Source organism: Mustela erminea, chromosome 3 (assembly GCF_009829155.1).
Source record: "Mustela erminea isolate mMusErm1 chromosome 3, mMusErm1.Pri, whole genome shotgun sequence".
Lineage (NCBI taxonomy): Eukaryota > Metazoa > Chordata > Mammalia > Carnivora > Mustelidae > Mustela > Mustela erminea.
Window position 1 is genome coordinate 124,748,306 of NC_045616.1, and position 17,660 is coordinate 124,765,965.

Sequence of the window (17,660 nt, forward strand, 5' to 3'; positions counted from 1 at the left end):
TATACTGTCCTAAGTATTTTATTTTCAATGTATGGATGTTGCTATTTTTTTTTTTAAGTCAATCAACAAATGATACTTAAGAGATCATGAATCTCATATTTACAGACAAGGGAACTGAAGCTCAGAAATGTCAAAGTGATTTGTGCAACGATACGGGTAATTTAGAGGAAGGGAACAGCTAGCGAACAGGAGACAATTTACACAATCCCTTAACGTGGAGAACACACAGTGACTCTAAATAACTCTGGCATTTCTACCTGTTATCATCCTTCTGGTGTGCAGTACATGCCAGCCATGTTAGAATACAATATTTAACCACTATACCAATGACTTACTGGGTTTTGATACTTTTACCTGCAGTTCTGGTGGTAACAGGCTACCAGGATGGAAGATAAAATTACTGGAATTGTCTTTTAAAGAAGAGTTCTTCCGATTTTAAAAATATCTTTCTACTTTTCAAAACCAAGCATTTAGTGAGTAACTACTGAGAACCAGGACATTTAATCCTCAGTGTGACCTTATGAGGAAGCATGCCCACTGAACCAACAAGAAAACGGAGACTTACCGAAGTTAAAGTAACTTGTCCAAAGCTCCTCTCACAACCACACAGTGGTCACCAGATTCCACAGCGACCCACAGGGAGGAGACTCTGAACATGAGGCTCTTGGCTTAACAGAATCACCTTTGTTTGTGGAGCTAAGCTTCCCTGTCAGAGTCAGGCCAGCACCATCTCCTCTGTGTAGCCTTGGAAGGGCTCTCAGCAAGCTGGCACATGGCTTCTCTGCCACCAGTCAGACTCAGTGAGGATCACAGTCCTGCCTATCCCCCCCTCCACATGTGAATCTAGCTTGTGCTCTGTAAGTGAAAGGTGACAGATGGGACAGGTCCTCTGAGTACAGTCTCTCCAAACAAGATCTAAGCACTACTGTGCCATGATTTGAGATAATCATTTAGTTTGTGGTATCACAGTCCCATAAATAGATGGTGAATTAAATCAAACTTCATATTAAACTCTGATTTTAAAATACTCTGAAACAATAAAGCAATAAATTTTTAGTCAGCCTGAAGAAAAAGAATTTAAAGGAATTGTCATGTTTATCAGGGAACTGACACCTTCTCACAGAACTTCTTCATTCTTTGGGTGCTGCCTTCCTGTTTGAAAATCTCAAGATGGGGGCGCCTGGGTGGCTCAGTGGGTTAAAGCCTCTGCCTTCAGCTCAGGTCATGATCCCAGGGTCCTGGGATGGAGCCCCGCATTGGGCTCTCTGCTCAGCAGGGAACCCCCTCGCACCCCTCTCTGCCTGTCTCTCTGCCTACTTGTGATCTCTGTCTGTCAAATAAATAAATAAAATCTTTAAAAAAAGAAAATCTTAAGATGACCAGAAAGGAACCTGTGGGACGACATTTCCCAACAAAGGGGAGCTTTAACTGAGCTGAAGAGTTACCTGATGAACATGAGTGGGAGCACAGGTACCTGCCTCTTTTCGATTCTGCTGTGATCAGCCTAAGAGGCTAAGATTCCTCAGTGTGATTTCAAGAAGAATTCATGGCTTAAAAAAGAAGTCTGAGAAACCAATTACGATGATTATGAGCAGTATCCCCACCTAGCTTCATGACCAAGACTGTCTGTGGCGGGTCACACTGTCGTTTTAACCAAAGAACTCAGTCATCTCTTTCAAAAGCCCCAAAGGTAACCTCATTTTCTTCTTTTTTTTTTTTTTTAAAGATTTTATTTATTTGACAGACAGAGATCACAAGTAGGCAGAGAGGAGGAAGCAGGCTCCCCGCAGAGCAGAGAGCTCGATGTGGGGCTCGATCCCAGGACCTAAGATCATGACCTGAGCCGAAGGCAGCGGCTTAACCCACTGAGCCACCCAGGCGCCCCACCTCATTTTCATTAAGAAAATACAGATAGGGACAAAGGTTACAGCTAGAACTGAAATCTCCTTTAAAAATAGCTGGAGGGGGTGCCTGGGTGGCTCAGTGGGTTAAGCCGCTGCCTTCGGCTCAGGTCATGATCTCAGGGTCCTGGGATCGGTCCTGCATCGGGCTCTCTGCTCAGCAAGGAGCCTGCTTCCCTCTCTCTCTCTCTGCCTGCCTCTCTGTCTACTTGTGATCTCTCTCTGTGAAATAAATCTTAAAAAAAAAAAAAAATAGCTGGAGGTTGGGATGCCTAGGTGGCTCAGTCAGTTAAGCTGCTGCATTCGGCTCAGGTCATGATCCCACAGTGCTGGGATCCAGCCCCACATCGGGCTGCTTGCTCGGCGGGGAGTCTGCTTCTCCCTCTGCCCCTCCCCCTACTTGTGCTCTCCCTCATGCGTGTGCTCACATTCTCTCTCTGACAAATGGATAAATAAAATCTTTTTTAAAAAAAACAGATGGAGCTAGAAGTACACGAGAGGAGAAATGGGTTCAATTAAGACAGAGCTAAAACAAAACAAAAAAATGAATGACCTCAATTGCTAGCCCAGAAGTTTCAAAATAAGGAGGAGTTTGTAAACAGCCCGCTTATTAGACCTTTTCTCTGTATTCCTGGCACCACCCTCTCGGGTCTATTTTTAGTCACAGAAGAATGGGGAGCAGACAGGGAAGGGCTAACTGTGGCCCAGCCTTACCTTGGGTGCCCTGCCAGGACTCTAGCTATCTTTAATTAATGTCTGAGGGACATAAGACGGACCCTACACGTGGTGAAAGAAGCACAATGGTGAAACTCTACCCCAAAGAACGGACAGGCCCACAACTGGTGTACCATGCCTGACGTCCCCGGGCTGTGTTTTGTTGAAAAGAAGGCTCCATCTGGAACATTTAGAGAGGGCAATGTGGAAACCCTGCATATTTAATTTAGGAGTACAGAAAACAGGACTGCCTGTTTGTTTACCTAGTTTTGCCAGCCTGTTTCACAGACTCACACTACATTTTATCAACAAATCACTTTCACATGACCTATACATTTTCTCAGGAATAAAGAAGTTTCCTTTTAAGGTACTCCCTTCTGCTATCTAGTCCACATTCCTAAATAAAGATAAAACTAACATTTCTCATCACCCCACATTTAAAGTCTTTCCCTTTCACGATATTCCCCAGGAGAAAAGCCTAAAGCTTTTAAACCACAATGACTCACTGCCATCCAGATTAAGCTTTATTAAATATTAGAGATTAATCTTATCTTTGGAACAGAACTGAATAGCCTAAGAAACTGATAGTGAAATCAATTCTATATACTGCCCCAAACTGGCCAACATCAGCATTCTAAAGGCATACTACAGGCAGGGATGATAAACAGGAGGAGATAAAATGCTACCATTTCAAAAAAAAAGAAAATCAGACCACAGGGTTACAAAGCTTGGCAGTGACAGACATGTGACTAGTCAGGAATCAATGAACTGTCTGTGAACAAAGAATTTAAGGGACTCCTGTTAAGACAGAGGAAAGTATGAATAAAATTCAAACAGCTTCTGAATTCCCATCTACTATACTTCAGACTATAGCAAACTGCCTTCTTCCTACACTCAATTCCATTAACCAAAATAGGTCTGTTTATCTAAGACTCCATGAGGTGATGAAAAAATAAAAATTCTAGCATTCTCTTTCAGCTAAAGAAACCATATGGCTTTCTTTGCTTCTGCAGAATGTACTTACACTAAAGCCATTATTAAGTTTAAGCAATGGTTTTAGTACTGAGTATAGTCAGAAAAAAGCCAGTCGACCACGTTTAAGGGTACATGTGTTCTGGAGCTGGTTCCTCACCAGACTCAGACGACCTTTCTGAAAGCAGCTGTATTTTCTGAATAAATGATGAAGGCAGGATGCAGAGCAGATGAACACCCTCGCACTGCAGAAATATTACTCCCTGAGTACTCACTCATTCTACATTCTGTAGAGAGGGGTCTGGCAGGGCCTGCTTCCCCTCCCAGTTTTTATTACTTGAGCCCATGTAGAAAGGAAGCGATGCCATGAGATGACCAAGTGAAAAGAAAACTCTCTGGAGAGTATGTGTAAAGATTGTCAACTGTTGGAGAAATCTGACAGGACTGACAGTTGAACTACAGCAGAACCTTCTGCAGTGATGAAATGGACTCTTCTGCATCTGTTGTCCAACGTGGTAGCCACTAGCTACAAAGCACATGAAATATAGCTAATGTGATTGAGGAACTGAATTACATTATTTTATTTTAATTAACTTACATTCAAGTGGTCAGATGTGGCTCACAGATCCAGCATCGAAGAGCACAGGTTTAGAACACTGGAAAAGCTGACCACAGCAATCTCCCAGATCAGAAAAAAGCTCAGAGGAGACTAATGTTCCTATCCTTTCCCCCAGGAATTAAAGGGAAAAAAACTTAATGAGCTCCCCTTCTTAACTGTGTTAGTCATTAAAAAGCACTATCTAATCATTTCTGTCTCATCTGAATGTGGACCTAACATATGGTAGAACACATAAAATGCAGAAGTACTGAAACTGCTTTTTCTCTTCCTGTAAACAATGAGAACTTAAGAGCTGAAATAATTATTTTGAATTTTTACATTTCTCCCTAAGTTGAAATATAAACTTTGAACCAAATACTTACACAAAAGATAGCTTAAGATTCTTATAGATTTTTTATCATTTTTTTCATTTTGCTTTCCTCTCAAAAGTCATGGTAAAAATCTTTCATATGATTACACTTTGAGACCTTAGAGGAAAAAAACAACCTGTCAACAAAATCCCCAAGTGCTCAGACAAAAAAAGATTCATTCCAATAGCAACTGTGTAGTTAAGTCGGGGTGGGAGGGGGAAGCTGCTCTTTACAACCACAAGTTCTGAATACTCAGAACATGTTCAAAAAGCTTTAGCTTAACTTATGAGATCTGTTCCATCTGTAGTCCTAAAAATCGCCAACACTAGCATCCTTGATAATAACTGGTTGCAGGCAAATCCTTTCAGTCTTATGCACTGCACACTATAGCTTTAAAATGGCAAGTACATTCTAAACACATGTCATCTAGGGACACACACTCCCTGTACATTATACACTAAGGCTACAGCAGAAAAAACCATACTTAACATCAACTGATTTTCTTTTTGAACTTCCTAAAGATTTTGTTTAGTGCCCCTGAATCTGTTTAAACAACATAAAATGATACAGGCTTTAATGAAGTTTTTCAAATCCCAAGAACTAGAAAACGATTTTAGTTCTAGGATTTAAAAAATAGTAATAATAAGCAAACTACACAGTTTATAAACTATAAAATCTACTGCTTTAACTCAAAATCGACCTTAGAACAAACACCATACCTTTTCTAATCCATAGTTCCAAAAGCAGGACACTTGACAAGACTGTGTGTGGTCTAAGTGACAGTGAAGTCAGTGAATGAACAGAAGCAGCTCAGTAGCAGCCAGTCACCTGAGTCAGCCTGCAGATGTCTGTACCTGTCTCCACCCTTTCAACTATTTACCAACTATTTGCATAAACTCACAAAATATGTAAAAAGGCAGCATGGGCCCAGGTTGATACACACAATGGTATTTAAATATAAGGTCTTATATTAAAGGCTCAAAGAGTCAGTCCCACCCACCGGCACCAGCCAAAAAAGTCAAGGAGTCACAGCAATTTACACACAAAAAGGCATGAGGGATGCAGCTGCAGGTTCAGTACCCTTGCTCAAACATCGAATTCCATCTCAGGCTGCATTTACAAAATGTAAATTGCCAAGAAAGTTACTACTTTCTACCAAAATTAGTACCTCAGATGCTTCAGGATGCTGCATTGTAGCAGGGCCAACAACACACTCAAGGCTTTGGAAGGACACCCCCCCCCGCCCTCCCCCCCACACTTGGTAATACCAGTCCAACACCTGGAAGTGGGAGGAGACCAGCAGAGAGAAAGGAAGCAAAACTGCCGTCTCCAAAAGTGGAAAGGGCTAACGTGTGGATGAGGAATAGACTTACTTTGTGTGGTTCCAGCGAAGAGAAAGACAAGGAAGAGAGGCAAATTTTAGTTCAGTGCAAGGAAGAATGTATCAAAGATCAGGGTTGTTCATAATTGGACTAGCCCACCTAGAAAGGCAGTGAGCACCTCCTTACTGAAAGCCAAACTCTGGATCACAAACCTCTCTGTGATCCAAAGAGGTTTCCACCATCACCGGAAGTTAGACTAAGTAACTCCCTCCCTCCTCCCACACCCACACTCAACAGGACATTCACAGGCAAGACCACCTCCCTAACTCCAACTCCTCCCACTTCTCTCACTCCACGCTTTACTGCTCTAATTCATTTTCTAAGAGGGGGAAAAAAAATCTCCAAATTTTAGTGCTTTAACAAAAGTTAGAGACACTAACAACTACTAATGAAACAAGCTCTGACAGTTGGGCAGCTCACTCACTGGAATACAGAAGCACCGCCCTCAGACATGATATTCACATTCTGTGCATTCTTTGTAGTTTCCCACATCATTTTCCTAAATAATATTCTTTAAATTTAGTTAACAGACTCTAAACTCAAAATGACTGAACTTAAAGGGATTAATTTTCTTCAAACTTCCTGTAGTGAGAGTGAGCCACTCACCTAATTCTACAAAGGCTGCAAGCAAGAAGCCTACACAGGACATTTTTAAACTGCCCCGGCTAGAACCTCAGACAAGAGATTCTAATTTCTTCATCAAGCCAGGGACTGAGAGGTGTGGAAGGCAGAAATAGGACTTACCCTACCTTGCAGATAACCGACCTTTATTTGCAGATATCCCGCCTTCCCCATTATTTCCGAGCTTCCTGAAGCCCTTCACTAAGTCACCCCACAGTGTTCAAATGGATGCCTAACAGGGTTTGGGTCCTCTTCTAATTCTACCCTAGGCACAAGATTACAGATCCCAGAAGCTCATTACCCAACTATTCAAACTCTAAAATGATAGCACCGTCCTAAGAAGTACTCTCAGAACTTTCTCTGAAGAGTAACCCACTCCCTGTCTGGAAATACTTTAAGGAGGCAGCTACCTGCCCACCATCCATCATACACTCCGAAAAAGAGGCCAGCTGTCCACATCCCTATTTGATTCCCAACCTGCAGGACAACAGTCTGAAACAGATTAGGGTATCTCTGTCCAAATCATCCCTTTCAGCCTCAACAACATATTCCAGACCATCTGCTCTAATGGCCAGGCTTTACCTTTCTGAACGTGAATGATGTCGGGGAAGTTGGCCAGGTGTCCCTGATACAGCGCTAACAGGTCCATGACCGGGTCCAGGTCCTGCCTGGGCTGCTCGGCAAAGAGCTCGCCGATGGCGTCGTAGGCATCTCCGGTGAAGGCGATGGCCTGGTTCAGGCCGGCGGAGAAGGCCTGCTGGTCCAGCTCGAAGGCCTGGCTGAGGCCACGGAAGGACTGGCCCACCTTCTGATACTCCTTCTTGAAGCCTGTCACCTGCTTGCGCGCAAACTCGTTGGCCGTGTGGTTGAGCTGCAGCGCGCTGTCGTCCATCTTCTTGGTGAAGCACTTGAAGCCGTCAATCTTGCTCTCCACCTCCTGCAGGTCGAGGGCGGCGGCGGGGGGCGTGCTCAGAGTCAGGAAGAAGTTGGCGCCCACCATCTCGTCTTTCTCGGCCTTCCGCTTGCCCTGTTTCCAGGCCTTCTCGTCCGTGCTGCTGGGACAGGTCAGAAAGTGTTGGAAAACGTCGCACTGCGCCAGCACGGGGTGGCTGGCCATGTGGTTCATCCACCAGATCAGGCCCTTCCTGCGCTTGGAGATGAAGTCCTCCTCAAAGCGGCCGGTGGCCTGCTTCTCGGGCAGGTGCGGCACCGAGATGACGGGGAACTTCTCGGCCAGGCGCGCGTACAGCCAGTCGAAGTGCTTGTAGCGCCGGTGTACCGGCACCTGCGTGTGCGTGGGGACCAGTTTGTAGGAAATGTAGCTCTTCATGCCCTTGAACTTGGTCTGTTTGGTGGGATCGTCGATGGTGCACTGGAAGGGGTAAGGGTTCTCCTGCCATTCGGGACCGTAGGGCCCCAGCACCACACACAGCTTGTCCCCATCCTTCACGAAGCCAGACGCTTCGCCCAGCACGAAGGCCTCGCCGCCTGACTTGACGAAGGTGGAGAAGCGGTTGAGGTTGCGGCTTACAGTGGCCGAGCTCTTGGCCCCCGATGGATGGTGCTGCGGGGGCGCCGAGCCGCCGCGGGACCCCAGCGACAGGTCGGAGCGCGTGGACAGACGGTAGCGGCTGGCCGCGCCGCCCGCGGACGATGAGCCGTCGAGGTCCGGGTACGCGCTGCTGCCCAGCGCGCCCGGCTCGTCGGCCACCGTGGAGCTGTCGTCCCACTCGTCGTCCCAGTCATCGTCGCTGCCCTGGCTGGCCTGGTAGCCACCGCCGTAGAGCTGTTGAGGCGACGGCTGCAGGGCGCCCCCGCCGTACGGATAGCCCGCGGCGGGCGGCTGGAAGGTGCTCGGCGGCGGCGCCTGCTGCGGTTGCAGCAGCGGCTGGAAGGCGTCGGGCGGCGGCTTGAAGGAGGCGGGTGGCGCGGCGGGCAGGGGATCGAAGCCGCCAGGCGGGACGTTGGCGTAGCGAGCCGGGGCTCCCGGGCCGCCGTCGCCCGCCGGGCCGGGTTCCGGGGCGCGGATCACCTGCACGTACGAGGCCGGGAAGAGGCCACGGTCGCCGCGGCTGTTGACCCCCTCGAGCCAGCCCTCGATGTCCTGTTCGCTGCACAGGCTCAGCACCTCGTGCTCCCGCAGCGAGATCTCACCCGGGTTCTCCGACCTAAAGTCGTACAGCGCCCGGGCGCGCAGCGCCATGGTCCCGGGGCCCCGGCGGGCGGCCCCCGACTCCCTACGCCGCGAGCCCGGGGCCCGCCCGAGGGGTCCGCGGTGTCGCCCACGTCCCGGCGCGCGGAACGGAGCCCAAAAGACAGCGCGCAGCCCCGCGCCCCGGCCCGCCGGTCGCGCCCTCCGCGCAGCTCAGCTCGCAGCGCCGACTGCCTCGCTGGGCCGCCGCCGCCGCCGCCGCCGGCTGGGGGCGGGGCTCGCGGCCTCCCACGTACCCAGCTGCGCTAATCCACGGCCGAGAGCCGCGCGCCAGGCGAGAGCAAGCGATGGCCGAGCCGCCGCATCCGTCCGCAGGGCCCACTCCGCGGCCGCCACTGCCCCCTCCAGGCCGGCGCCGCGCCGTCAGGCGCCCGGTGAAGGTTTCCACTCAGAAACCTTGTGTGGGAAATTGTTTGGGCTCTTAGATGAAAAAAACGTGTCCTAGAAAGTAAATTAATAGTCGCATTCCTGACAGACGTTCCTACTCTGAGCGCTCAGTGAGTGCTTCTAGAATAATTTAGCCACACATCTCACCAAGGATTTTCAGCGGCGATTAGCGACCGCACCAAGAAGAAAAACAAGATGCCTGTGCCCGGCGCTGTCCGCGCCTTTCCATCTTCCTCCCGCTGGAACCTTCTGGCAAGAAGGGGAGGAGGAGGACTCGAGCAAAGTAAGGAAGGTGTTGTGCTTGACAAATTAAGAGGCTAAGGGTGGTAGAGAGGGTGGGAGGAGGTGTCGGTGTCGGTGTCGGTGTCGGAGAGCTTACGGTAATGTAAGTGGGCACGGAGGGCTGGCATTTTGAGTGTGTCCCTTCTCCTCCCCGAGACCAGGTAGCGCAGGGGACGAGAGAGAGCTTTCAGTTCCGAGTCAGGCTGTTGGGTCCGAGTCTGCCTTCTGACACCACCTGGGTTATGACCTTGAGCAAGTCACCTGTACCTCCCTCCTGGGGTGGTTGTGGGATTCGATAATCATGTAGTGCCTAATTTACAGATGAGGAAAATGAAAGGGAGAGGTTAATACGCGACAGATACTCTACAATGGGGAGTACAGTTCAGGTGTTTGCTGCCACTCGTGCTCACGTTACTGTTATTTGGGAAGGCAAAAACCCTGTCCTCCTTCGTAAGCAGAATAGGGATCCTAATATCACAGTCCCAGAGCATATGCACCGGAAGGGACCCCCGTGTTCACACCTGACTTCTAATCTGAGATCAGTGACCATCTCTCTCCATTCATCTTTGTCTCACTCAATTTATATTATCTTTAAGATAAGTAGATTTTTAAAAATCACTTCCTGAATTATTAATCAACTCCAATTTCCAAAGTCGCCTTGTTTCACATCTTCTTTTCTTTCTCTGTGTAATTTGCCCGAAGCGTTTTCTTCTCATAATTATTAAGTCTAACCTAATTATTCCTTTGAAGACACCTCTAATTGGGATTCACAATTCATATGCCATTAATTTCAGCCTGTCCTATGACCCTTTTCAAGCACATCTGGGAAACAGGCCAGAACAGTTTACAATTATTCTAAGGAAGGGCTGTGGTATTCTAAGCGTCTTGCACAAAACCACCAACCTAGTATACCAGAATTACTCCTACAGTATTTATCCCTAATACAAAAACCTTAATTCAACTCTGTAAGCAAATTCTGAATTGCAGCATTTTTAGCTGAAAATTCTGGGTTATGATCCTTCTTAACAGTAAGCAACAGAGGTCACTGAATTTCAATGTCAACAGCTTATGTGGTCGGAAACATAAAGTCAACATTTATGAAACACTGGAAATATAATTGATTTTATTTATTGTTTTAAATATATATATATTATTTATTAATTATGAGAAGCTAATCTAGAATATTTAGGATAAATGCTTTGAATTTCACCCTTACTATTCATCTGGTAGCTACTTTTTTAGATTAAAGAGTTAATTAAGTAACAAGAAACGTGCAATGCTTCAGGTTTTGAAACAGAGAGACTGAAAATCTATTTCAGGTATGAAAATTCTAGGAATTTGAGGTGATATCTTTTACAGACAGGTTGGGCTGCTCCTTAGAAACAGTGGTTGAGGAGTTACTGGATGTCAGAGGTTGTTTGCAGTACTAATGCCCATGCAAGTGTTCAGTTTGTAGGAGTCTGATGGGAGGCCAGTCATCAGGTTTGGTGAAGGACAGGGACAGGCTGTCTATGGTGCCTGGCTGTGTGGCCCCTGAGTGGCTGGAAATGCCCCTTAGGGTCTTAAATGTTTTAAAAAATGTGCTCAAGTATTAGAAATTTGTAACTGTTCGCTCAGGGACATAGAGAGTAACACGTTTTTAAAAGATTTCTCTAGTGGGGCGCCTGGGTGGCTTAGTTGTAAAGCGGCTGCCTTCAACTCAGGTCATGATACCAGAGTCATGGGATGGAGCCCCGCGTTGGGCTCCCCGCTCAGCAGGAAGCCTGCTTCTCCCTCTCCCTATCCCACTCCCCCTACTTGTGTTTCCTCTCTCACTGTCAAATAAATAAAATCTCAAAAAAAAAAATAAAATTTCAAGATTTCTCTTGAAAACAGAGCATATTATTCATAAGTTACATAATCGTTATAACCATCAACTATTTATATTTCATTACATCTACATAAAAACACGTCATTAGGGGACACTAAATGGCTCTACACACCCATATTTTCACACTTCTTCCTTTGGCCTGAGCGGCCTTATGTGGCCTGGCCCCTGCCTCTCTTTCCATTCCTTTCTTCCACTAGAGTGAAACCACAGTGGTTTCTTTGCTATTTCTGGAACAAGCCAAGCACATTTGTGCCTTGGATTTTTTTAATAGACTTTATTTTTTTAGAGAAGTTTTAGGTTCATGGCAAAATTGAGCAGAAGGTACAAGAGATTTTCCATATACCCATTTCATGCATGTGCATAGTCTCCTCCCCACCATCAGCATTTCCAGTCAGAGTGATGCATTGGTTACTGTTACTTAACCTGCACTAGCACATAGTTATTGCTCAAAATCCGTAATTGATATAAGGATTCTTAGTGTTGTACCTTCTATAGATTTGGACAAATGAATAATGACATGTATCTGCATCTATCATTGTAATATCATACAGATTAGTTTCACTACCCTAAAAATCATCTGTTTTCTGCCTATTCATCTCTTCTTCCCTCCTAACCCCTGGAAAACACTGATCTTTTCTAATGTCTCCATAGTTTTGCCTCTTCCAGAGTGTCATACAGTTGGAATCGTACAGTATGTAGCCTTTAACCTTCCTCCATGTCTCTTTATAGCTTGATAACTCATTTCTTCTCAGCCATAACAATATTCTGTTGTCTGTATGTGTCACAATTTATTACTTACCTACCTGAATGATATCTCAGTTGCTTCTAGATTTTGGCAACTATGAATAAAGCTGCTATAAACATCTCTCTGCACGTTTTTGTCTGGATGTAAGTTTTAAACTCCTTTGGGTAAATGCCAAGGAGTAGGATTACTGGATTATATGGTGAGGGTATATTTAGTTTTGTAAGAAACTGCCAACTTCCAAAACGATTCTACCACTTTACATTACCACCAGCATGAATGAGAATTCCTGTTACTCCACATCCTTGTTAGCATTTGGTATTGTCAGTGTTCTGGGTTTTGGCCATTCTGCTAAGTGTGTAGTGGTATCTTATTGTTTTAATCTGCATTTCCCTGATGACATATGATGTAGAGCATTTTTTCATGTGCTGATTTGCTATCGATATATCTTCTGCAGAGAGGTAGTCTGTTAAGATCTTTGGCCTATAAGGATTATTACCTTATTGTTGAGTGTTTAAGAATTTTTCTGTATATTGGAAATAAATCTTTTATCACATGTATCTTTTGCAAATATTTCTCTCAGTCTGTGACTTGTCTTCTCATACTCTTGGCATTGTCTTTCACAAAGCAGAAGTTTTTAATTTTAATGAAGTCCAGCTTATCAATTATTTCTTTCATGGATCCTGCCTTTGGAGTTATGTCTAAAAAGTCATTGCCATGCCCAAAGTCATCTGGATTTTCTCTTATGTTATCTTCTATGAGTTTTATAATCTGCATTCCATATTGAGGTCTCTGATCCATTTTAATTTATTTTTGTGGGAGGTGTAAGGTCTGTGTCTAGGTTTATTTCTTTTTCCATGCAGATGTCCAGCTGCTCTGGCACCAGTTGTCAAAAAGACTATCTGTGCCTCTTTGTGTTGTCTTTGCTCCTTTGCCAAAGATCAGTTGACTATATTTATATAAAACTGTTTCTGAGCTCTCTATTCTGTCCCATTGATCTGTCTGTCTATTCTTTCACCAATACCACACTGTCTGCTTACTGCAGCCCTAGCGGAAGACTTAAAGTAGTGTCAGTCCTCTTTGTTCTTCTACTTTAGTATTGTCTTGGCGATTCAGTCTTCTGCCTCTCCATGTAGACTTTATAAAGAGTGTTGATCTAGAAGATAAAGCTGGGATTTTTTAAAGTTTTTAAAAATATTTTAGTTATTTGTCAGAGAGAGAGAGAGAGAACACAGTGAGATTGGCAGGCAGAGGGAGAAGCAGGCTTCCTGCTGAGCAAGGCGCCCATTGCAGGACTCAATCCCAGGACCCTGGGGTCACGACCTGAGCCAAAGGCAATTGCTTAACCAGCTGAGCCACCCAGGCATCTCAATGCTGAGATTTTGATTAGGATTACATGGAATCTACAGATCAAGTTGGAAAGAGCTGACATCTTGAGTATTCCTATCCAAGAACATGGAATATCCTTTTACTTAGTTACTTAATTTCTTTCAACAGAGTTTTATTTCTCCTCATAGAGATCTTGTACATATGTTGTCAGATTTATACCTAAGTATTTCATTTCCAGAGGGTGCTAAGGTACATGGAATCGTGTTTTCAATTTCAATTCCACTTGTTCATTGTTAGTATGTGTAGGAAAACAATTGGATTTTGCATAGTAACTGTGCATCCTGCTATCTTGCTATAATCACTTTTGAGCTCTAGGGGTAGGGAGAAGGGTTTAATTGATTCTCTTGGGTTTTTTACATAGACAATCATGTCATCTGCAAACAAAGACGGTTTTATTTCCTCCTAATCTGTATACCTTTTATTTCATGGTCTTCTTCATTGCATTAGCTAGGACTTCCATTATGATGTTGAAAAACATTGGTGAGGAAGACTTCTTTGCCTTATTCCTGATCTTAGTGAGAATGCTTCAGGCTTTTTACCACTAAGTGCAAAGTTAGGCATAAGGTCTTTTTGTAGATATTCTTTATCAAGTTGAGGAAGTTCCCGTCTATTCTTAGTTTACTGAAAGTTTTTATCATGAATGGGTCTTGGGTTTTATCAAATGATTTTTCTGCTTCTATTGAAATGATCATATGATTTTTCTTCTTTGACTTATTGATATGATAGGTTATATTAATTGATTTTCAAATGTTGACCCAGCCTGGCATACCTACATGATCTCACTAGGCCACAGTATATAATTTGTTTTATGTGCTGTTGGATTTGATTTGATAATATTTTGTTGTATTTATGCTCATGAGAGATATTCATCTTTAGTTTTCTTGTGACATCTGTTTGGTTTGGGTATTAGAGTGATGCTGGCCTCATAGAATGAGTTAGGAAGTATTTTCTCTGCATCTATCTTCTGAAAGAGATTGTAGGGAATTTATATAATTTCTTCCTTAAATGTTTGGTGGAATTCACCAGTGAACCTGTAAAGGCCTATTCAGCCAGAGCGGCCCCACCCTGGTCGAACTGCCATTTTGTTGTAAAACTTAAATTGATCTTGCCCCCCACCCCAGGGGAACTTACTTAAAAACAAGTCCGGGAAACCAGTCCCACGTAACAAAGTCCAAGTACAAGGGCGGGTCAGACCAGGTGGAGGTATTCAATCAGTGGGGGCGCACACTGTCTCCTAGCTACCAAGGAGTATGCGCCCTGCCCTTTGGGAGCCTTTTGGCACCAATCCTAACCAAGGTGTGATAGACTGGTTCAAATGTCTACTAGGGTAAGTAATTCAGTTGGTCACCTAGCATCACTGTGGAGTTTCCTGTGTGTGTTACAATCTCATTGACCACCTGTGTGTGGCCAGGCCCAACCACATGGCCTTTGCTCTATAAAAGTTAGTCTGTGAGGCAGGGAGGGGTCACCCTCTCTGTAGGGGTGGCCCCGACCAGTGCGTTTGACGGTCAGTCTGATTCCTGATGCGTGGCGCCAAATAAGACTTTGCTTGACCTTCACTTTGTATCAGTCTCACTCCTTTAATCACGGACCCATTATTGGGGTACCCAATTTTGGGGGACCCAGCAAACCCACCTGGGCCCAGTACTGTTTGTTTTGGAAGGTTTTTCATTATATTGGGCCTATGCAGTTGTCTATTTCTTCTTATGTGAATTTTGGCATATTGTGTCTTTTAAAGAATTCGTCCATTGCGAGTAGGTTATCACATTTGTAGGCACAGAGTCGTTCGTAGTATTCATTACTCTTTTAATGTCCTTGAGACCTGTAGTTCTATTTCCTCTTTAATTTCTGATAGTAGTAATTTGCGTTCTGTTTCTTAGCCTGGCTAGAGGCTTATTGATCTTTTCAAAGAAACAGCTTTCGATTTCATTGGTTCTGTTGATTTTCTGTTTTCAATTTCATTGATTTGTGCTCTATTTTTTTATTATTTCTTTTCTTCTGTTTACTTTTTATTTAATTTGCTCTTCTGTTTTAGTTTCTGAAGGTGGAAGCTTTGATAATTGAGTTTAGATTTTTCTGCTTTTCTAATATATGCACTCACAGCTATACATTTCCCTTTGACCGTTCTCACTGCATCCTACCTCTCACATTTTGTTACATTGTCTTTCCACTTTCATGTAGTCAAAAATATTTAATTTCTCTTGAGATTGCTTCTTTGATCCATGTGTTATTTAGAAGTATGTTGTTTAATCTCCATGTATTTGGGTATTTTCTAGCTATTTTTCTGTTACTGATTTTTAGTTTAGTTTCACTGTAGTTTGAGAGGAGACATTATATGATATCTATTCTTTTAAATCTGTTAAGGGGTGTTTTATGGCCCAAAGTATGGTCAATTTTGGTGAATGTTCTATATGAGTTTGAGAAAAATCTTTATTCTGCTGTTGTTGGATGAAGTTAGTCTATACCTTTCTATTAAATAAACCTAATTGAGGGTGTTGTTGAGTTCAGCTCTATTCTTACTGATTTTCTGCTTGCTGGATCTGTCCATTTCTTTTCTTTCTTTTTCTTTCCTTTTTTTTTTTCTTTTTTGAGATTTTATTTATTTGAGAGAGAGGGAGAGAGTGAGTGAGCACAAGTAAGAGGAGAGGCAGAGGGAGAAGCCAACTCCTCACTGAGCAGGGAGCCCCATGCGAGGCTCAATCCTGGGACTCCAGGATCATGACATAAACAGAAGGCAGACATTCAACCAAGTGAGCCACCCAGGAGCCCTTGGATTGTCCATTTCTTATAGAGAGGTGTTGAAATTTCCAACTATAATAGTAGATTCATCTATTTCTCTTTGAAGTCTTGTCAGTTTTTGCCTCATGTATTTTGCCACTGTGTTGTTTGTGCATACATGTTACAAATAATGTCTTCTTGGGGGAATTGACCTCTTTATCATTGTGTAATGTCCTTCTCTATCCCTGATAACTTTCCTTATTTTGATATCTGCTCTGTCCAAAATTATTATAGCTACTCCTGCTTTCTTCTGATTAGTGTTAACATGATATATGTTTCTTCATCCATTTACTTTTAATCTGTATGTCTTTATATTTCAAGTGGATTTTTTATAGACAACATATAATTGGATCTTGATTTTCAATCCATTCCAACAATCTTTGTCTTAAAACTGGTACATTTAGACCATTGACATTCAAAGTGATTATTGATTGAATTGGGTTAATATCTACCATATTTGTTACTGCTTTCAAGTTGTTGCCCTTGTTCTTTGTTTCCATTTTTGTCTTCTACTCTTTTCCTGCCATTTGTGGCTTTAAGTGAACATTTAATGATTCCATTTTTTTCTCTTTCCTTACATATCAATTATACTTCTTTTTTAGTAGCTCCCCTAGAGTTTGCAGTATGCATTTACAACTAATCCAAACCTGCTTTCAAATAACACTATAGGGGAGGTGAACCATGAGAGACTATGGACTCTGAAAAACAATCTGAGGGGTTTGAAGTGGCGGGGGGTGGGAGGTTGGGGGAACCAGGTGGTGGGTATTAGAGAGGGCACGGATTGCATGGAGCACTGGGGGTGGTGCAAAAACAATGAATTCTGTTATGCTGAAAATAAATTAAAAAAAAAAACACTATACTATTTCATGGGTAGTGTGAATAGCAATATAACAACAAAATAATACTAATTCCCTCCTGTTCCTTGTTTTACTGATATCATCCATTTCACATATCTATAAGCACACATAAATGTGTATGTAGTCAAAGTATTGCTATTATTTTTTTGAACAGTTATCTATTAGATCAAGTAAGAAAAAGGAGAGATTTTATTCTACCTTTCCTTCTTCCTTCTCCAATATTCTTTTTTTCTTTATGTAGATTGGAGTTTCTAATCTATACCATATTCCTTCTCCCTGAAGAACTTCTAACATTTCTTGCAAAGCAGGTCTACTACCAATAAATTCTTCCCATTTTTGTTTGTCTGAGAAGTCTTAATTTCTCAGGCTTTGGAATTCCAACATCCCTGACATATAAGAACCTGGTTGTGATACTTGCTCTCTCCCTCTCTATTTAAACTGTGGGGTGTTTTGTTTTGTTTTGTGGGTTTTTGTTTGTTTGTTTTGCCTTTTAGTATGCCTTGTAATATTTTCTTCACAGCCAGGCATGTTGTACTAGGTAAAAGGAACTTTTGTAAATAGGCCTTTTGTTATGTGTGGTAAGG

The 17,660-nt window shown here is 43.6% G+C and overlaps 1 protein-coding gene and 1 long non-coding RNA gene across 12 annotated transcripts in view; one reads left to right on the forward strand and one right to left on the reverse strand.

Moving 5' to 3' along the window:
• Positions 1-8,990, reverse strand: part of SNX18 (sorting nexin 18) — a 29,453-nt gene extending 20,463 nt beyond the window's left edge. For 2 of the 4 annotated variants that reach the window (XM_032337408.1, XM_032337409.1), the window contains exon 1: positions 7,142-8,990. In XM_032337408.1, the coding sequence (XP_032193299.1) occupies positions 7,142-8,762 (1,621 nt within the window). In that variant the 5' untranslated portion in view covers positions 8,763-8,990. The remainder of the gene's footprint in view (positions 1-7,141) is intronic. The other 2 variants (XM_032337407.1, XM_032337410.1) reach the window with 2 other exon arrangements.
• Positions 8,991-9,060: 70 nt separating this feature from the next.
• The window catches only part of LOC116586893, a 131,627-nt gene continuing 123,027 nt past the window's right edge, over positions 9,061-17,660 (forward strand). For 2 of the 8 annotated variants that reach the window (XR_004284194.1, XR_004284188.1), the window contains exon 1: positions 9,063-9,441. This is a non-coding gene — a long non-coding RNA (uncharacterized LOC116586893). Of the gene's footprint in view, positions 9,442-17,660 lie in introns of all 8 variants that reach the window. The other 6 variants (XR_004284187.1, XR_004284190.1, XR_004284195.1 and 3 more) reach the window with 5 other exon arrangements.